At 47.2% G+C, this 21903-nt stretch overlaps 1 protein-coding gene across 4 annotated transcripts in view; it reads left to right on the forward strand.

Moving 5' to 3' along the window:
- Nucleotides 1–21903, forward strand: part of Wwc2 (WW and C2 domain containing 2) — a 163434-nt gene that overhangs the window by 103640 nt on the left and 37891 nt on the right. For all 4 annotated transcript variants that reach the window (NM_001109111.1, XM_063275643.1, XM_063275644.1 and 1 more), the window contains 7 exons: nt 734–813; nt 4887–5016; nt 8301–8447; nt 9642–9715; nt 13009–13251; nt 18780–18869; nt 19951–20570. In NM_001109111.1, coding sequence (NP_001102581.1) covers nt 734–813; nt 4887–5016; nt 8301–8447; nt 9642–9715; nt 13009–13251; nt 18780–18869; nt 19951–20570 — 1384 coding nt within the window. The remainder of the gene's footprint in view (nt 1–733; nt 814–4886; nt 5017–8300; nt 8448–9641; nt 9716–13008; nt 13252–18779; nt 18870–19950; nt 20571–21903) is intronic.

Raw genomic sequence — 21903 nt, forward strand, 5'->3', positions numbered from 1 at the left:
GTGTGTAGAAGTCAGTCCCTGCTGCTCATGTGAAGGCCTTCACTAGATTGCGACTGAACACCAGGCATGTGCAGCATTTCTAACCTGTCAAACTGCCACATCATTGTTGCCAAAAAACATAACAGGATACGTGTTTCTATCAGTGTGGTGACACGCATTCATTAATCACTTGGTTTGCTTAGAACCCTTGCAGGTGTTTGGGATGTCTGTGGTTTCCTGCAGTTCACTGTCTCTAGACAGAGCACACATGCAGCTGTTGAAGCGTAGTCTGGGTTCATAAAGTAGAGCAGGGAGTAGGAGAGATCTGAGAAGGTGACCGTGAACTTACTCAGACACATGGGAGGAGTCAACTTTGGGAGGCTTGGGCAGAGCCTCAGGCAAAGTGGGATAGCCTGTGCGAGGTCCCTGAGGCATGTGTCAGTGCGCATGTGTGAGAAACCAGGGCATGGCTGGTCACCCAGAACCCAGTAAAAGAAAGGGAGAAGTCCAGGGTATAGAATCCTCATGTGACCCTGACTGGCAAAGACCAGGGTGCTGTCCTCCTCTTCAGTGTTGCTGAGTAAGTGGCAGTGAGCCGTGGCAGCTGTGCACGTCACTGGTCATTTAAATGTAACTCATGGACCCCTACAGAATGATTGCGGTAACGGGTTGATTGGTCTGCTAACTGTGTCTGCTGAAACAAGGTGCTGTCTCATTCATAGACATTAACGGCCACCCTGATTTCTCTCACAAGGTTAAAAAGCTGAAAAGAGAACTCTCCCAAATGAAGCAGGAACTTCTCTATAAGCAACAAGGCTTTGAAACGCTGCAACAGTGAGTATTAAAATACTAAAATTGACTTTACAGCAAACCAAAGCTCTCTAATAAAAAAAATAGATATACCAATTACATAAGGCATTTCTCAAAGAAACATAGAAAGTAAAAGGCTTAAAGCTCTCTGCTGTAAGTCCCAAAGCAATCAACTTAAAAAAAATACTTGGAAAAAAAAATCTATACACTTTGAAAAGGTCTGAACTTCTTCCTATCATTGAAGATGAGCCAAAGAAAACCAGAGTGAAAATTTTACCGTTGTATCCTGGACCAGTGCCAGCCTTCTCACGATTGTGGTATAGGGCTGCCTTGAAGGCTGAACTGGGCGGCCTGTGCTGGGAGGGTTCTGAGCTGTCCCAGGATTCTGTCCACCTTTCTGTCTGTCCCAGAGACCATGTGTTGTCCAGCCTGATCCATGACAGGCTGAGTCAGGGCAGCTGAGCTCTGCAAAGGCCTGCTGTGATGGTGGGCTGCTGGGGCAGCTTCCAAGCCTATGGAAGCCCCTGTTTTCTCTCACAGATACCTCATGGACAAAAGGAAACCTGTGGTTTTCATAGCCATTTGACCACAGAGAGCACCAAAAGTGTCCTCTGAGACACTCGGCTGCTTTTCTGTCCTCTGCCTGGGCAGGGTGACTTCCTAGTGCTTTCCCTGGTCAAGTTTGCGTCCTTCCCAGCAGCTTCCTCAGCAGTGTGTTAGCAGTGCCAGGCTAACGCAGAATCTACCTCTCTGGAAAGTACCCGGCTGTGTCCCTTTTGCCTATGAAATCCTAGTCTGCCTTGTAAGGAAATCTGGTGCCATCCAAAGCCTTGCTGCACTAAGGCTCTGAGTATCACCGGTTTGCATGAGCCAATAGTTCTGCGTGCTGGAAGGTGTCTTACGTCTTATGAAGCCTGCTCACTCCTCTTGGCCTGCAGTCAGACACATGGTTGTAGCCTCAGACATGTGATGCAGCCTTCTTGCTTCCTACAGTCAGAGCACTGACACTCTTCTAGATGTGTCCATTCTAGTGCTCCACAAATCAAGCGCAAGACTAAGCAAGTCTCAAGTGGCACCTACTGCAGTTTCTCACTAAGTCTCCTGTTTAGACTTGGAGCCTTCTTTCAGCTGGTTTCAGACTAGAGCAAACTAGACGTGTTAGTACTGGGTATCAGCATAAGCAGAGTTGTAGGCAGGAGATCACATACACTTTAAAGAGTGCCACAAAATATTTAGCCACACGTTAGACATTTTCAGACCCGTGAAATTCTATCATGCCACCACCCATTGTTAAAGGTTAGGCAGGCTTGCTGTGTTTGTTGTGTCGATGTGACAATAATACTCAATTGTTTCAAGGCAGTGTGCTTGCAAACACTTTTCATAGGAATCTAAGGCATCTTTAAGACTTCGTCAGAAACATTCCATAAGAAAACAATAGACATTTGTATAGAAATCCAGGCTTTCTTGGGCTGCATTAGGAACAGAAAGATACACCATCTAAGGATGGAGACCTTAGATATGGGCGTAGACAGGACAAAGCTTTTTCCTTCTTCTGTTGTCACTGTGCTAAACCCTGGGAGGACTGGGGGAACCAGAGAGCAGACTTAAAAAATCCAATCCTCACTGCTAATTCTATGAAAGAGTCTGTCTGTCTGTCTATATACCTACCTTTCTACCTACCTGCCTACTACTACCTAACTACCTACCTGCTCACCTACTTTTTACTTACGTGACTGTGAAAGGCAGAATTGAGTAGGATCCCAGTGCAGGTTTCTGTAACTATGGTTTTCATTCACCATAGAGTGGGATTTCGTTATTTATTTGTTCCACCTTGAATTATAATGTGATTTATCCTTGAGATTTCGTTTTACTTGGTACAACAGTTCTATGCTGAATGAAAAATATCTTTCTGTCTATGTTTTTTAGTTTATGCCCTCAGATCTGACTGTGGTCTAAGCAGTAGTGTGGCTTGTGCCTAGGTGGATGCCAGGGTCACCCGGTGCCCCCTCCCCAAGTGGATACGATAGCAACTTAGCCAATCAAAAGCACACGTGATCCCAGGAAGATCTGGCTCTAAGGCACATTTTCTAAAATGCAAGTGAAAATCTCTCTCAGACGTAGAGTGAACCATTTAAAGTTTAAAAAAAAAAGCTCCTCCTCATCGAGAGGCAGAAAACTAAAACCACGCTGCTTCATTTTAAAAGCAGAGGGTGGCTAGGCCTATGGCTCTGTAACTACAGCCACCAAAAAATTAGTAAGGCATCGAACCATGTCCATGTCGTTATAGTCAGGTCAAGAGAGGGAGGAAGGGGAAGTAAGACCTGGAGAGGAAGGGAAAGCCATTAGAGATGAGGTACACAGAGGATGGGGTAGAGGGAGGGCTCCGACAACCGAAAAATCGCCGTCAACGTGCAAAACTCAGAAATGAAAGCTTATAGTCAACCCTAACTGCTTTCTGCATTAATGACGGACCGCATTTTCGAATTAAGGGCAGGCTTTACCTTTGCACTCAGGGGTCTCACAGGGAGGAGGAAACCACTCTGGCTTTGGACATGGCTCTGTCACATGTTAATGTTTGCATAAAGTCCCAGTTTGTCTCCAGTTTCTGTTTGCTTGCTTATAACTTTTAGAGTGCCTTGCTTGTAAATGCCCAGACAACATTTACAAATAGCATGTCTTTTACTCAGTGAGCCTTTGCCTGGACAAAACTGGTGTGTACAATTCCTGGAGGACCCTAAGATTGTTTTGATAAGTCCCTTCACAATAAGTGAATTCTAGATTTGTCCTTATAACATTCCTCAGCCATGGTCCACAGCTCTAGAACAGTCATTCAATTAGCTGTTCTGTGTGGCCTAAGAGTTCAGTGGGCAGATTTGCAGAAGCTTTCTGGCCTTAGTTCTTCATTTGGGAAAAGTAACAATGGGATCTCCAAGGCCCTGTTCCTACTGCAAGTATGTGCGTGCGTGCGTGCTTGCATGCGTGTGTGTGTGTGTGTGTGTGTCTGTGTGTCTGTGTGTCTGTGTGTGTGTGTTAGTCTGTGATTTTATTGTCTTTACTTCATTATCAAATGACCTTATAATCAAGTTTATTTTGTTAGGCTTTTAAAGGCTTAATTGCTTGTTCAGTAGCATAAAATATTTACTAAATTAGTACTCTGGGAAATGCGTTATCTACAGACTGTACTTGATTGGGTTAACTTTGTTTGGCAAAGTGATTAATATGGCATTGTGTTTTATTCAGATTTCACCTTTCATATTGCAAGTGCATATCAATTATTAAGTGGCTTAAACCAGATGAGCTCAGAGTCCATTTCTTCTGAATTAGTGCCTGCCATTTCTCTGGAGGGTCTGTTGCTAAGCCCTGCAGCAGGTCTGAGAGGCTGAGTGGAGCTGAAGGCTGGTGGAGCAGAGGCACTGTCCATAGGGAACCCTGGGCAGGATCATAACTGGAGAGAACAGAATGCAGAACAGCCAACACGTTCTTTAAAAGATGTAGACAGAGTGGTTGAGCCCTTCAGAATAAACAATTCTTCAAATCCTCCAGCCAGCAATAATAATGATGTGTAATAAGGACATCCAAGGGGACATGGGACAGAGCAACTCACTGCCGAGCCTTTGGCTCAGTGCACACTGGCACAGCAGACCATCTGCTCTCACCTGTCTTTCCTCATTCAGCAAGGCAAGACACTCCATCTCAGCTCATGGCTTTAGTAAATACTTTCCCTATATCTGACAGAAACGAGAGACCACATAATCCAAATACTGAGATTCAGCAGTCCAAACAAGCATTCGCTGAGTGCTTGCTGGAGGCGCCCAGGGCTGCCTGTGCTCCCCTGTCAACAGCTGTGGCGCTTCTGTCGCTAGAGTGTTTTCCCTGTGCCTGTGGTAAGGAGTCGGCTCAGCGAGCTCAGGAGCAGCCCAAAATGTATAGTGGATGGAAAAGTCGAGCCCAAGGGCAAGGGAGAACACTCAGTCTGTGTGGGGTTATGTGAGAGCAATTATGCCATGTCATTTGCTAAGTAGGGCACCCCAAAACCAGCGGCTCTTCTGCACTTGTCGTGTTTATTTCTTTTCCCTTGTCTCCTCCTCTCTTCACAGAATTGATGAAAAGATGTCTGGAGGTCAGAGTGGATATGAACTTAGTGAAGCCAAAGCCATCCTGACGGAACTGAAATCTATCAGAAAAGCAATCAGCTCAGGAGAAAAGGAAAAGCAAGATCTGATGCAGGTATGTCATGGGGCACCTGTGTCTGTCTGCTGGGGTCTGAGAAGCTCCCCACTCAGGCTGATCATGCCCACTGGACTGTTAGAGGCGCTGGGGAGCACGGGCAATGAGCTGGTTCCCAGCTTCTGGTGTCCTTTGTGAAGGCAGGGTTCTGGTGTCCTTTCTGACTGAGTAGAGCATGAGGAGGTGGAGCCTGGATGGAGAGCTTAGTTTCTTAGCACCTCCCCCCACTGAGTGCATTAGAAACTTCTTGTGTGATCTAGACTATCAGGGTTCCTCTAACAGTGGCCCCAGCCAGGGTACATGAGAGTGTATTGCCATCATCAATAGGTAATGGGTATGTCTCCTGGGGAGGGGGATGTTGGCCCAGCCAGGGAAGGTCACCCCAGGAAAGGTGCCAGTTGATTCCTCGTCCTCACTGCACGGCTTCCGCCTGCAGGTCTTACTCCTTAGATCATCCTCGTGCAGAGCAATGCAGCAGCAGGGTGGTGAGCTTTCCAGCGTCTGTGCCTGTCAGAGCCACGGCTGTGTCTTAACAACCTCACTCTCCCTTTCCAGTCCCCCGGTATTGTGAAGACCATGAGGAAATTGAGAGTTCATCGTGCTTTAGTCTGTGCCTTTGAGTAGCGGTCGAGCCAGCAATGATTCCCGCGTTCATAACAAAACCTTTCCATTTAAATGTCCAGCTTCTGCGTGCTAGTGTCCAGTTGTTTGCTGCATAAGAAAAATACTCTTATATCCATGTGGCTTTTCAGTTTTAGAATTTCAAAATAACTTGCAAGAAGTGATCTGATGGAAAAGGCAGTGGTGGCAAAGACAGATCCTTGGGAGTGTGGCTAGTGCCAGGGCCTCCCTGAGGGCCTTCCTCATGCATGGGGCCCCTAATCCACGTGGCATGGCCCTGCTTAGAGTTCAGGAACTATAGCATAGCAAATCTAGTAAGTTACTCAAATCACAGAGCCCGGAAGCAGTAACATGGGGGTGTAAGCCCAGCTAGCCTTGGTATGTGGTGTTTTATAAACAGATCTATCTGTACCCACCTTAAACACACATGTAGCACATGCAGAATGTTACTCAACGTTTCCTTGTTGCCCACAGTTGTCCTGCTGACTAGATTGGTAATTTCTGAAACGCACACAGGAGTTTCTGTCATTGAAACCTGGACACAGTCACACTGGAGCCCGTAGTAGATCAAATTAGGACTGCACTCGTTTCTTCTGAGTGCTCTGGTCTTGTCTGCAGCTCCAGTTGAGTTCTTTTGGCTACTAAAGTACATATAATAATTAATTAGCAGTTGCTGAGATCAAAAATAGCATAGGAGGGAGATCAGATATTGGCTATCACTTTTAAACCTATTTGAGCACAGTAGCAAATATTTTACACAGAAATCCAGTATCACAATTATGTACAGCTAAAGATCAACACATAGCCATTCAACCAGTTCCACAGTAATAGTCTTCCTCTGCAGATTGGTGATAAGCTCCGAGTTATGTCCAGTGTCCTCTATTCCTTTTAAACATATCAGTCACAAGCTACCAAATTGATTAACTATGTCATCATCACAGTTAAGACAAAAATTACTGATCATTTGCATTCAAAGAGAAACAAGAGAGTTGCCCACATTCGCTGAAATATTTCTTTGTTCTTTTCTGTAATGGGTAACTTGAGGTGTCTCTGCAAGTTTTACCACATGCACATATGCATGTATGCTTGTTCTTGTGAAAGGAGAAATTTAAATATCGGATCTCAGGTATTCCCCTCCCTCCTTCCCTCCCTCCCGCCCTCCCTCCCGCTCTTCCTTCCTTCCTTCATTCAACATTATGTCCTTCTGTAGCCAAGCGAACTAGGACCTCCCATCCTCCTGTGCCTGAGACCGCAAATGTGCATGTCAGATCTACAGACCTCTTACAGCTGTTCTCCTAGTGTGGAAATCCTAACCATCAGGTTAAATATCCATCGCCTTATTAACAGTAATGGGTTTTTAGTTTCTGTTCTTAAACTTAGTGCTAATATAGGACTTTTAAAACAGCAGATTGCATTAGATTTTCCTTTTAGTATGTTGACTTGTACCTCCCTCTAGAGTTAACCCGGGGTGCTCAGCCTGGACAGCCATCAAGGGCACATACACTTGGGTCACACATCTTGCTATCAGCTATCAGTCACCTCCTCAGCCTGGGCAATGCAGTTGGCACATAGATGGACACAGATGGGGCCAGGCTACTATTTAACAACTTCTGGGCTTAGTTCTGTATTCTGTAATCTTAATGTAAACTGAGTCATCTCTTGAGTCTTGTCTAGATATAAAGTAGTATAAATGTAGCCCTTTCTAAATGGGAAGATGTCTTACTGTATATCTAAAATGAGAGATCACATTATAAATATTGAATGGCACCATAATTTCTATAATGTTACGTGAGTAGTTCTGTATTAGTCTGTTCTCTGTTATTATAGCAAAACACCTGAAGCTAGCTACTTTATAAAGAAAAGACTTGTTTCGCTTACAGAATCAGAGGCTGAAAAGCCCAAGAATGTGTGGCCCTATTATTTTCTTTTCAGACTTTTGTAAAGTCTTCATGTGACTGGTTGCACAATGACAGGATTGTACCTTGAAGAGATTGATGTCAAGACAGGAGCCAGAGCCATTGAACCCTGTGCTTTCTATACCAACGAGCTCTTTTGGGGAGAAACGGTGGTCTTTTCAGAGCTGTGTTAATATTGTGCTGGCCCCTCGTCTGCTACTGTCTGCCACGTCTGAGCACCATCACACTGAGAATGTGGGAATGCACACGAACATTCAGACCATAGAAGATCCCTACTGAAAGAGGGGCCACTTAAGACGTGTTCAATAATAAGAATTGAACACACTGTGTTACATTTGAGGCCAAGGCTAGAGAGCCATGCGGCTGAGCTCTTGCTGCTCCTGTAGAGGAGCTGTGTGTGTCCATCCCAGCACCCCCCAGCACCGTCTCAGGCCATTCACACGTGCCTGTAACTCCACTTCCCAATCAGCAGCCACTTCCGGCCTCCATGGGCACTGGGACACCCGAGACAGACACACTACACTGTGCACACACACACTACATAGATAGTAAATAAAGCAAAGCTAGTTTCTGTATCCGCAGAAGGGAGGCCATCTTCTGAATCTGCTTCACACACTTCCAAAATCCTGTGCTTGTGCAAAATATAAAGTCATTGTCTTCCTCAGGGCGGTTCCCTCCGTTTAGTGACACTGGAGATGAGCTGCCTGCTGCCTTTCTACTTAGGAGGTGCTGTGTGCTTTTTGACAGAGTCTGGCTAAACTGCAGGAGCGATTTCATTTGGATCAGAACATGGGCAGTTCCGAGCCGGATCTGAGATGTAGTCCTGTGAATTCTCACCTCTCTCTGTCCAGACAGACCCTTGATGCTGGGTCACAGACAAGCATTTCTGGAGATGTAAGTGATCAGAGGGCATTGGCTGCCCCATGCTGTCCTTGATGCCCCGAGGACAAGGGTGGGAGATGGTGGGAGGGTGGGTGTGGGGAATGGGGTAGGTGGTGTCGGGCTTGAGGGTCGGGGTTAGTAGTGACAGGATGGGGCTCCAGTGGACAGGAGCAAGTCACAGCCTCATCTTCGCCTGTGAAAGTGCCAAGTGCACACAATAGTTGGAGCGGCATTTACAGATAGATGCCACAGAAAAGTAGAAATACGTCCACACTTAACTTCTTGCTGACTCAGTTTACGGGGTGTGAATTGGAGTCAATTCACAGGAACATCAGGGGAATAAGGAGGACATTTTAAAGCTAGCAACGGGGTGCTGGAGAGAGGCTCAGCTTTTAAGAGCCATTGTGTTCTGCCTGAGGCTCCCAGCACCCACATCAGGAAGCTTACAACTACCTCCAGCCCAGGGATCTGACACCCAGATTGGCCTGTGTAGATACCCGCACACAGGGCGCGCGCACACACACCTGCACACAGGACACACACCCATACACACGCACGCACGCACACACAGCCCTATGCATGGTGGGTTGGGTGTTTTTTTAGAGAAATTATTTTTATAAATTTGATGTTGATCAAGTATTTGTGAATTATAGCAGAGGTTTGAAAATATTTACTATGATCTAGATAATCATATCGCCCTCCCTCGTGAAAATCCATTTCTAAGCATTTACTCTAGTTTGGTTCCCAGCTGCGTTTACGGCTTTTAGATGTGTGCGTGTGAGAAAGGGAGCAGGCGGCCGCTGACTGGAGGACTTTCCGTGTGAACGTTAGTTCCTGACATTCTTTAGTTTACATTTTGTTTAGTTATGAGTTAAATAATGGAAAATTTGGTAAAGAAATCAGTTCTATTTCATCAATTTCATTGACTTATATACCCTTCATAAACTCTCAGATACCAGACACATTTACCTGATATTTTTGTCTTGAATTTAATCTGTGGGGAAAGTGATGCTAAAGTCTTCACAAAACAGATGAGCCTGAGTTGAAGAAACCCTTCCCCTCCTGAGTAAGTGCCTTTTAACTGGGCTTCCCTGTTTCACAGCCATTTTCTTGAGCTTTTCAATTACCGGTGTCTCTTAAAAACAAAAGCAGTTCAGTTCATTCATTAGCACAGTTAATTGACTTTTTTCCTTCTGTTTTTACTAGATTGGGGTGCGAAGCAGATCAAATTTAGCTGAGAAGGTCAGACTGAGTCTCCAGTATGAAGAAGCCAAAAGAAGGTAAGGTCCTGGAGCCGCCCCCCTATGGTCCTGGGCTCAGAGGCTGTCTGTTTTCCAGGATTAAGTTCTGCTGCTGTGGTGACATGTGATAGACACATGGTCACTCCCTCCCCTTCTCACCAACCTGCCCTTGGTGCTTTAACCTGTGAAGGTGCTTCCAGCTCCCTCTTCCCTCCCTGCAAAGCTGGAAATTATGGAGAATTTTATTTTATTTTTACTTATGTATTGGGTTTTTAATACAGGGTTTCTCTGTGTAGCCCTGACTGCCCTGGAACTTGCTCTGTAGCCCAGGCTGGCCTCGAACTCAGAGCTGTCTCCCAAGCGCTGGGATTAAAGGCATGCACCACTATGCCCAGCTTGAATACGGAGTATTTAAGTAGAAATGTGGGGTTAAATGTTTCCACTCCCTTCTGAGAGAAAAGTTTTGAAATTGTATATTTCCAATTGAAAGGAAGATGATTGGTTCCTCAGATGAAACTCCCTGCAGCAGCCTGGCCCTGTGCCTCTACTGGAGACTTATCTCTGAGGAGCTTTGTCCCCAACGAAGGCTCCCTACTGCTTCCTGGAAGGAGGGTGCTGCTTCTCTGATTCCTCAACAGGCCAGGGAAAGAGGAAGGACTCTCAGCAGCTCCCACACACCCTCGTGCTCCTGTCTTGTTAATTCCCTGACTCTGCTAGGGAGTCACACTGCCCTGATATAAGCAGGTGATACTCAGATCGGTTCCTAACCATAGCACACCCCCACTTGGTTCTGAGGGGGAGGGCATTCTGATAACATTGATTTATTATTCTTCTACGAGCAAACATCGATTCATCATGTGGGAGACATTAGGAGCTGCTACGTCATCACCACACAGGAGAGCAAGGGCTTTATCTTGTTCTTCCTCTCAAAGTGCTGTGTCTCCTCCCATCAGGAGGACCATCTCCCGTTCAGATGCGTCCACTGTTCCTAGAGACATGGACGTATAAACTAATTGACCGTAGGTCATAGAGGTTATCTGGCTCTTGAAGAGTGAAATGGATATTACTACAATATTTGCCTCTGTGTCAGCCAGTGTTTCAAACAGTACTTGGCTCTTCAATTTACTGAACAGAAACCCAGGCTTCATTCCACAAATGATTAACCACATGACCTTGGAACAAGTCCCTTGGTCATTCTGAGCAGCATTTAACTCAGTGAAGTTTAATGTCCTTAAACTTCCCCTGACAGATTTTTAATGTCTTGAGGGTAGGAACGTTTTTATATTATGTTATCTCCTTTCCAGGAATGGAACTGGGGGTTTGCCTTCAGTAGGTTTTGAGGGCTGATCTTTGGTGTGGAGGGCTGGTGACATGACATCTCCTGCACTGGGTGGCACGGTCAAGGGCTCTGGCTGTGAGCAGTCCTACCCGCCACATGTGCATTCCTCGGCTGGGCCGTGAACAAAGCCCAAGATGTATGCTGGGTTTCTGAAGGCCAGTGGCCACAACCCAGAGTTAAAGTACACCAGGCCTTGCACCGTGGCCTCTCATGGACTTGACCTTGTTGCCTTTCAGTCACCTTGAGTGACCTGTAGAGTAACTGGCTGTAACACTCGGTTCCCTCCAGAACTTAGGTAACATTTCCCTTCCTCGTTCCCGTTCCCGGAAGTCGCTCCTCACCCTCCCCGACGGATATATGGGCACTTTCAAAATAAAGCCCAGTGTCTGCCTACTCACGGGCCCTTGAGTAACAGACACCTTGCTTCTCTCTACTTACTGTGTTCTTGCTCCCAGCTCTAATGGCTGCTTTGATGACATCAGCATTTAGCTTATTACTTCTCCACCACGTGGCTGCACTGGTGTCATTTGGAATTGCTTTTAGGGTTCCTGGGGGTGCCGACCCACGAGGGATTTGCATATGTAGGAAATGCATTTCCCTCCTCGATTCTTAACAAGGGGGGAGGTGACTTGTTCTCCCTGAACCCGTTTTCTGCTGCAGCTTTCCTTTCATGTGCTCAGTGAAGCTAATAATATCATGCTTATTTAGCAATTTGATGATTAATTTTGCAGTGCATTGAGACAGTTGTTTATGGTTTCATGGTTAGAACTGAAGAATAGCTGATGTTATATCTATTGTAAGCACAGACAGTGGGAGGACAGAGAAGCAGACGCTGCATGTGTACCATCCAAGATGGCGTTTGTTGTCCTATAAAACCGCAGTAAGAGACTCATGGCTCACGGGTGCAGCCCTACTTGTCAGCTTTGTTTCCGGTGTTGTTCTTCATAATAGTTCTGTCTCTTCTGTATAGTTTCTCCAAAATAGGGAGAACAAATCCCCTTTCTGTTCTTCGTGGCATATGCTGCCTAGTAGCCCAGGCAGCTATCCGTGGTTTATGGAAGACACGGATGTCTGTGTCAGTGCCAGCTGTGACCATTGGTCATCTGGGTCTTGCACCTTCTGGCCAAAAGCGTTCGTCTTGTGTGAAGTCCTGATGGCCTTCACAGTGCAGCAGGGCAAGGCGCTCAATCCCAGAGCTCAGCGTTTGGGCGGAGTTGGTAGTTCTGTAAACTCGACCATCTACGGCTGGACTCAGACACAAGAAAGCTGGGGGTTGGCAGAGCTGTGACTCAGGAGGCTCTGCTGTGGCACCTTCCCTGTCTTCCTCTGTCCATTCCTCCTCCACTCTGTGGTTGCCACAGCAGCCACCTTTGCTTCCCTGGTTAAGGTCCACTGTGCCTGCTCTGTGCAGCCAGACAACCAGCAGGGGAGCAGAGGTTGGAAGCCATAACCCCCAAGACAGCACAAGATTACTCTGTAATTAATGCTAACCATGCAGAGGCCTGTGGAGGGGAGATTTCCCAGTGTGAGGCCTGAGGAAAGGGGGCTGGGAGGACCCATTATCCTTGGTGATGTGAAACCTTAATGAACTGATTTTGCTTTAGTCTGAGTTGACCAAAGCCCCACTCAGTCTTCCTTCTGTGATCTAGCAAGACTCCAGTTTCTACCCAGCTCTGGGAAGGACCATTTGTCTGGGGGATGGAGGCTTTACCCAGAAGACTCTAACTTTCAGCAGTAGCATTTTGGGGGCCCCTAGCATGTTGGTGTGCTTCAGCCTGTAGGTACCCCTCCCATCACGACACCACACTCCCATCCGGGATACCCGCCTGTGGCACCTGCTTTAGATGCCTATGTCCACCTGATGTGGAGTGTGTGGCTATCACACGCGCTACGTCTCAGGGAGTGCATGGATTGCAGTTGTGCCCAGACAGGCCTAGGCTTGGAGTCTCCTTTCGCAGGAGTCTTGAACACTTGTATCTTCTCTGTCTTTTAGCATGGCTAACTTGAAAATTGAACTGTCAAAGTTGGATGGTGAGGCCTGGCCTGGGGCTCTGGATGTGGAGAAGGAGAAGTTGATGCTGATTAATGAAAAAGAAGAGCTTCTGAAGGAGCTGCAGTTCATCACACCCCAGAAACGCACACAAGACGAGCTGGAGCGCCTGGAAGCAGAACGCCAGCGCCTGGAGGAGGAGCTGGTGGCTGCTCGGGGCTTGCCGAGCAGGGCGCTGGCTGAGAGGTTCGTTTCTTCTGGGAACACGGTGACTTGGACCTGTGGTTGTGTCTTACTGGTGACATATCTCCAGGTTTGGGACTCTAAATAGCTTTTGTTGTTAGTAGACTCAGAAACAAAGCAAGAGAAATGTCTTTGTAGAGCAGTGAAGCACACCCCTCCTGTGCCCCAAGTATAGGTCCCTCTGTGTCTGTTAGGAATGTGAAAGGCTCGTGACAGATGAGGAATAACTAAGGAATGTTGACGTAAAGTCAGGAATGCAGTACAGCCTTGAGCAAGCCTGATAACAGGAGCTGAACCCTGCTGCGCTCTGATGAAGACAGCCTACACTGTTACGAAGTGATCCTTGCTGGCTGGTCTCCTCCTCTACTGACAAGAAGTCATATGTTCATTGCTTTTAATTTCATCAGGAAAGGAAAAGACAGCTTGCTCTCTTTGATATCCTAATCAGTCACAAGATGTTCCTTGTATGCGGCTTGTCAGTTGAAACCTGCTTCTGAAGCAGAAGCAATCACTCTGAGCAGTGTTTTGATTTTTCTGTGGGAAGGTGTGAGAGTTATTTATTCTAAAATATCCAGTCCTGCAGGCAGATGGGGAGATGCGAGTGTGTGTGCGTGTGCGTGTGTGTGTCCCTCAGATATGAGCACACCTGCAGCAGAGCCCCACGCCCGCATACTGCTGCTGTGTCAGGGTGCCTGTTTGGTGACAAACTGGCCTTTCAAGTCAGTGCCTGTCACAGAGAGCTCGAGAGGAGCAGTGTCTGCCCCAGAGCAAACCTGCGTGTGCTTCAGACCGGGAGATAAGTTCAAATGTCCATCCAGAACAGTTTCTCTTGCTTTTTAATCCTTACCTCTCAATAAATATCTAGATTTAAATGTCGAAATATTTTGAAAGTGTGGGAACAGTGGGACGGGGAGGGAAAAACTGCTATTCCTGATTAGGTCCTCACCTGTGAGCAATTTGAATTTAGCCGTTTAGAGGAGTTACATTGATGGAGACACCATATGGCTGTAGCATCCTGGTTTTAGGGAGCACAAGCAGGTCCCTAAGGCAAATCCTCTGATGACTGCACATGTTCAAATGAATTCTCACTGTTGCCTCATCCCTGCTTCTCGTCCCCCTCCCTTATTCTGCTTTCTCTGCCTAGTGCTGATCGGAGTTTTAGCTTAAGGTGTGAGGAAGGTCTGGGTATAAGCACCAACAAAGGAAGAAAAATTCCTGTTTTCGTTTGTATAACTTACATTTCCAGCAGAGATTATCAGTGGATGGAGTGAAACAGGCAGCCTCTGTGAGCTTCCCGTGAAAAATACTGGTGCATTTATGTTGTGCAGCTCTTACTATAATGCATGCACTGTCCCCTTGCTCTCCCAGGGGCTGGTTCCAGGACCCCTCCCTGACACCCAAGCCATAGTTGTCCTGTACATGTTGTGTAGTGTTAACAAAAAAATGTGGATGTCCTCTCGTGAGCTTGAACACTTTCTAGATTGCATAGGATTCCTAGCGAAATGCAGATGCTCAGGAAATAGCGGCATAGTGTGTAGCTTAGGGAATAAGGACGTGCGATCATGTGATCAGTACAAACTCGGGATCTTCCCTGAGCACCTTGATCCATGGTTGGTTGAGAACCAGGGCTATGGAGACTCCTGACCCTGGTGTTCATCTTACAAGCTAAGGCCGGTGCCTTCCTTGGCAGGTGAGTCTGCAAAGGCCTGCTCGGTCCTCCTTGGCTTTGCGCAGGGAGAGCGGGACATGTCCATCCTCCCAGCGTTTACAGGCATGGCGGGCACCATGCTTGTTGCTCTTGTTGGGGATGGCTGGTTCCTCATGGCTTCTATACTGTGGTTGGCGCACACGTAGTGACGTCACATCTCTAGTGGTGGGTTGGAACTTATCAGAAGCAGAAGCTACGTAGCCCTTACATAAAATAATGATAATATTCAGTGAGAAGAAGCCAGGGGCTTTGTGCCATCTGGGGAGTAAACTGGAGAGTGGCAGGAAGGGATGTGGTTATCATGTGTGTAACGTGCTGACTTGCTGAGTCCTTCGGAAGTCAAGCCACTCCCATACGAAGTAAGTAAGTGCATAAAAATGTCCTTTCGGTGTCTGAGGGCAAGGGCAGATCCCCGTCAAGCCACTCTGATACGAAGTAAGTAAGTGCATAAAAATGTCCTTTAGGTGTGTGAGGGCAAGGGCAGATCCCCATCTCTGCTGTGGGAGAGGGGACTCAAGCCTTCCTGTGTGATCACTTAGCTCCATGGTTTTATTCTGTCTTGTTTTCTCATGGCCCCTCCTCCCACATGCTAAAGATCAAAGCCTTCTGCTGCAGCCGCCACTGGACCAGGTCTCCACTTCAGACAGATGCAGCACAGCAGGGCCTGGCTTTGGTTGCTAATGCTGCTGTTCTCTGTTCCTATTCAGTCTCTTTCTGCCTCTACCTCAGCACCAGAGGGAGACACGCGTCTGCTGCCTCCCGTGAGCTCACGACTCGGTTGTCCTGGTGCTGCACCCTCACACTTGGGAACTCTACACATTTATTATTGCTTTGCTCCCGTCCTGTCCGTGAACCTTGACTCAGAGACTTCCTCTCTGAGCTGCACGTCCTCAGTGGCAGAGCAGGCAAGTGGGACCCAGGAGCACCCTAGGAAGGAGAGTTCTCATAGCCTCCTCATTGAATATGTCATCAACACCAGAGTCTCTGTTTCTTGCTGCTGCCGCTGTGACCACCAAAGAAAGCTTCTTGCTGCCTTGCTCTGAGCTTTCCTGTTGTGGGTACCTCATTATTCCAGGACTGTGATCTCAAGACACTGAATCCTCAGCCGTCCTGTGTATCTGCTGCCAATGTGAAGCAGGCAGTGAGCCCACAGCAGTGGCTGAGATCTCCCTCTAGTGGTGACAAGGAGTATCTGCACAAGCCACATTCATCAGGGCAAAGGAGAGATTGTTCTCCCTTTCTCACCCCCTCCGTTCTTGTCACAGAGGACCTAGGTTCGATTCCCAGCACCCACATAGTGCCTATAACTCCAGTCCTGGGGCATCTGACACCCTCTTCTGTCCTCTGCAGGCAATGCATACATGTGGTACACAAACTTAGACAGAGGCAAACAGCCATACACTTAAAATAAAAATAAAAGTAAAAATAAACAAGGTAGAAAATGATCTCCAAAGATACCAGACATCAACCTCTGGCATACATACCACACACACACTCACACACTACACACACACTGCACATACCCCATACACACACTCACAAAACCACACACACCGCACATACCCCCCCACATACCACCCTGCAAACACCACACACACTGCAAACACCACACATACAAACACACATACACACACCACACACACACACAAACACACATACACACATACCACACACCATACACCCTACAAACACACATATACACACACCATACACCCTGCACACACACACAAACACACAGTGCACATATTACACACACCATATACCCTACATACACACACACACACACACACACACACACACGCACATATACATAACACCACACACCATACACCATACGTCCTGCACGCGCGCGCGCACACACACACACACACACACTCACTCACATGAGTACACGTGAGTACAAAAGTCAAGCAGCAGCAGTTTAGAGCCAGCCTGCAGGAGCTGGCACAGCATCACAGCCTGGAGAGAAATTAATACAACTCATATGTGTTACCTGTGTGTTCTTGTAAAAATATAAAAAATAAAATGCTGTCTTTTACCCACTCTAGGTGTGGCACCGTAGTGCCCCAAGATATCTGCTGGATATCTTAGTTCTCAGTCAGCAAAGCCTCTCATCTGCTCTGCTCCATCCCATATCACACTGCCGAAGGCCTGTCTCTGAGCTGGCAGCCATCTCTCTACCTATGTGGTTCCCAAGGCAGGTTTCCATGCCAGAAACACACATCCCAACTCTGTGGCAGCCCAGTGTCTCTAGACAACACACGCTTTCTTACACACAACACAATAACCTTTAACCTAATTGATAAGATATAATTACCCACCTAAACATACATAGCCCTGTGCACATCCACCCCTTAAGAACATTAGTAACAACCTGTAAAGGTGCAGCGTGGACTCTTTAACGTCAGCCTCCGTGCTGTCTCCTGGCTACTCTCTCCTCCTCCTCTTCTGTTCCAGTCTCCTCTTCCTTCACACTTTTCTCCCGCCCATCTTCCTTCTCGTCCAGTGACAGGCCTCCTCCTATCTTGTACCTGCCTTACCTGTGACATCATCCCACACTTATTAATAAAACTGATTTGTAGTATGTGTTTTGGCAGTGTTTGGGGCTTTCCTCAGTCCTTTGTGTCTTCTGACTGTTAATTTTTCTTCCTGATTGAATAGATTTGTTTAAGAGATTTCAAAAAGTAGACTGTTCTTTAAAATGCAGTTGAAAAAATTGTAAAAGAATTGATCATGCCGGTGTTATAGAAAATGGCAAGAATTACTTTTTAATTATAACACATAATAGAAATTATGTTGTAGACACGTCCAAGGAATAGGTACCTATAAATAAAATGAAATTGGGGAGATTTTATTTTTTCTTCAAAGCAGTATGGCTAGTTGTGTATATCACAACTTTGCAGAGCTGTGAGCGAGTGGACTGTCCTGTGGTCCGTAGGGCACTTTCCCACACCTTGGTCCTTGATCCCTTTAACTGCCTTATCTGCTGCACACAGCAGGATCCTAGTCACCGTTCACAGGCAAGGAAGGTGAGCCAGTGGCTTGCCAGAGGATCCTGGGCTCACAAGCTCTGTATCCCAGACCAGGGCCAGGGCACCGCCTTCCTTGGATGGCGTCTCAAGTCCCCGGCTGATGTAGCTTGTGCATTTTCCTTGGATTCCTGACCTGTTTTGAAACAGAATTTTTTTGTTTTAAGATAAAATTCTACAGCGCTCTTACCTGTATGATGATCTGGTCCGGGTGATAAGACAGGATTGGGCTGGGAAGGCCCCTTCATGTTGAAACTGAAATGGCCAGCTCAGCCCACAGCAGCAGCTGAGCCATCTCTCTCAGCTGTTAAAGCTCCCAGGAAGTTAGCAAGGCCTTCTTCCTCCTTAGCGCTATTTTACAGCCATACTCTATCAATTCAGTCACCTTTTGCATTTCCTTATTATTGCTACCCAATGCTTTCTCAACAGGAAGCCAGCCTACAGTCCCGTAAGATCCCCAGGTCTTTGCTTAGGCTGTTGCTGTGCTCAGTGTGGGCTGCTGGACCTCCTTGCCATTTCTCCCTGACTGGGGCCAAATCCTTTACTGAGGAAAGTTCACACTGCCAGCATTTAAAGTTTTCCAAGCTCTGGACTGGACATAACCCCCACTTCATTTGTCATGGCTGTGAAGTTTTGCTCCGTCTCTCTTGGTTATTCTGTCTTCTCTTTACCAAGGCCAAGCTGACAGCCCCCCTTCTTACACATGATTCTGGGATACTGAGGTTTTCTGTTGTTTAGTTTGGGTTTCCACACTATCATTTGAAAATTAATTTCTTTATTTTTATTTTTCCTAGATTGAAATTGGAAGAGAAAAGAAAAGAGCTGCTACAGAAACTTGAAGAAACTACTAAATTAACTACTTACCTGTATTCACAACTTAAAAGGTAAGCCTGTCATGTTCTTCAAGGGAAATGTTTTCCACAGCATTCAGGCATGTCCTGGGTCCTCTTTAGTTGGCTTTTAGCTTCTTAAAAGTAAATAAGTTATGCCCACTCAATTAATGTTTGAATTACCAAATTTAGAAATACATTTTCCCTCTAACCTCCATATTTATGTTTCGAATGTATTTTTGAAATATCCTGCAGAAAGATGGCTTGCTTTATCTGTCGTATCTATGCCGCTACCCACCTGTTACTCAGGAACTGGGAGATCCTCAGTGAAACCACTGCTGTGACTCTTACACGGGAGTCTCTCTTAGCGTGTCACCCTCACACTCCCGGCCTCTACCTGTGCCCTTTCTCTCTAGCCACAGAAGCGACACTGACTAAGAATGAAGTTGCTGTGGGTAGGCTCTGCAAGTTGGTTTACAAATAGGCATTCGATGTGGGCTTTTATTTAAATTTTACAAAAGCACATCATGGACAGTGGGAACAATGATTTTACTGTGCAGCCCTGCCTTGGCCTGAATTTGATATGGAGACCAGGCCTAACTTAAACTCACAGAAGTCCACCTGTCTCTGCATCCTGGGGGTTGGGATTAAAGGAGCATGCCACTTTACCCACCTGTATTATGAAATTCTTTAAAATGGTTATTTACTTATACATGCATGCATGTATGTATGTCTGCATGCATGCATGCATGCATGCATGTAGTTTTGAGACAGACTCTCTGTGTAGCCCTGGCTGTCCTGGAGCTGGCTATGTAGACTAGGCTGGCCTTGAACTCAGATCCTCTGCCTCTTCTCTAAAGTTCTAGGATTAAAGGCGTGTGTCACCACTCCTGGCAGCCGTGTGCCATGTATCATTTAGAAAGACCAGCGTTGCTAAGGTGTACGTGGGGGCCATGTTGGTGACAGTAATGAGTGGGTAGGGGAAGTCTTTGTTCCCTCAGTGAGTCCCTGCCCAGGGCAGTAGGATTGACACTTGGGCTCTTTCCATTCCCTTCCTGAATCTGAAGGAACCGGTGGGGATGTGGTTGTTGGTATGCAGTGCAGGGTTTACAGTGTGCTGCTCTCCTGTTTCCAGCCTCTCGTCCAGCACACTGTCCATGTCATCTGGGAGCAGTCTGGGGTCGCTGGCCTCCAGCCGGGGCTCTCTGAACACCTCCAGCAGAGGCTCACTCAACTCCCTCAGTTCCAGTGACCTCTATTACAGCAGCCAGGGCGACCAGATGGACACAGATTATCAGTACAAACTGGACTTCCTTCTTCAAGAGAAGGGTGGCTACATTCCTTCCGGACCTATCACCACCATCCACGAAAATGAGGTGGTCAAGTCCCCCAGCCAGCCCGGCCAGAGTGGGCTCTGTGGGTTGGGAGTTGCAGCCACCAGCCATACTCCCCCACTGACGGAGGCCTCTAAGTCGGTGACGTCCCTTTCCTCCAGGTCCTCTCTCTCCTCCTTGTCTCCTCCTGGCTCTCCTCTGGTCTTGGACAGCACATTTCCAGGGTCTTCTCATGACACCTCTCCGCACCAGTTCACTGCTGACTTGGAAGACTGTGAGTTGAGTCGCCACTTTGCTGACATTGGCCTCGGTGAGAATCAGGTCTTGCTGGACTCAGACTCGGGAGGACCATCTCAGTCTCTCCTTGAGGATAAAGACCTTGATGAATGCACTGGAGGGCTGCTGTATGAAGGATCAGCAGGTAAATGCAGACCCTTCCTTTCCCACTGTCCCCTGAGCCATTGTAGGAAGGACTGTGCTACCTTTCTTCATGTAAAGAAAGTATATGGTTCTCCTCCCCTTTCTCCATGGTGCTCTTTACAGAGTATTTATTCTATACCTAGACTCTTGTCTCTGTCACATATAAATTACCGTTCCAGACGGGAATATACTTGGCTCAGTGGTACTGGGGTGTGGACCCCAGGGCCTTGCACATCTAGCCAACCTGTCTGTCCCTGAGGAGACGGTGCAGTGTGGGAAGCATGAACATCTGAATTCACATCCCCGTCATCAGCATAAAAGCCACTGCTGCAACTCACACCTGCACTCCCAGGCAGGGAGGCAGAGGTGGGGGCAGTCCCAGGGCTTCCTGGCCACAGCCAGATAGATCTGCTGAGCTCTGTCACATTCAGTGAGAGGCTCTGTCCCCAAAAGTAGGGTGGAGAGTTACTGAAGACACCCTGTGTCAACTGCCAGCGTAGACATACTAGCACCCATTTACAGACTCTGCACACAAACACATCCATGTGCACACTCAAAACATACTGCCTTCCTGTTCAGTAGACCAGCCATGGGTGGAGATGTGGTCCAGGGCGCCTCTGTTGGAGGTGGATGCCTATGATGCGTTTTGTGAGCATCACACTTCCACCTGGATCCCAGTTCAGAAATAGCAAAGGGACGAGAGTGTTCTTACAATTGACCTGAAACAGACAAAAACAAAGTCAATTAGCATATTTGCTAATTAACACGAAGGTTCAGTGTTGAGCTTGCTCGGGGAATTGTATATAAACACAGGTTTTGGGTTGTGCCAGGCTCTCCTGCCCCGTTACTTAGCAGCTGCTGCTCCGTGTCCGGCGTTGCTCTGCCACCTGCTGGCGACTCTCCTAACTGCAGCTCCAGGAGGACGTGGGCAGAGCAGGGCCTTCCTCACAGTGCTGAGCCCCTTTCAGTGTTTACCCTTGCTTCCTCTGCATTATGGAAGCTCTCAGTTCGTGCCGTAGGTTTATAAGAACCCCGTGTTCTGAGGATGGTCCATTCTATTGGTCTTGAAGCAAGCGAACTCTGCTCCTGCCAGGAAGTCCTGTTCTGTCAGCATGTGCCAGGGTGTCCCCTTATGCAGAGAGGACAACCTCGGTAGAACCCAGTCCTTGCTGTTTTAAGAAGATTTTTTCCCTTTGTATATACAAGTGTAGGAATCCTACGTATTAATTGATTGACCAGTTGCGATCTTTAAAGATGAATACAGCTTGATCTAGGGTTTTCTGACCCTGACTGCTGGTGTTCTGTGTTCTCATCAGTGGCCTGAGGCGGGGCTG

The sequence above is a fragment of the Rattus norvegicus genome, chromosome 16, assembly GCF_036323735.1.
Source record: "Rattus norvegicus strain BN/NHsdMcwi chromosome 16, GRCr8, whole genome shotgun sequence".
Taxonomy (NCBI): domain Eukaryota; kingdom Metazoa; phylum Chordata; class Mammalia; order Rodentia; family Muridae; genus Rattus; species Rattus norvegicus.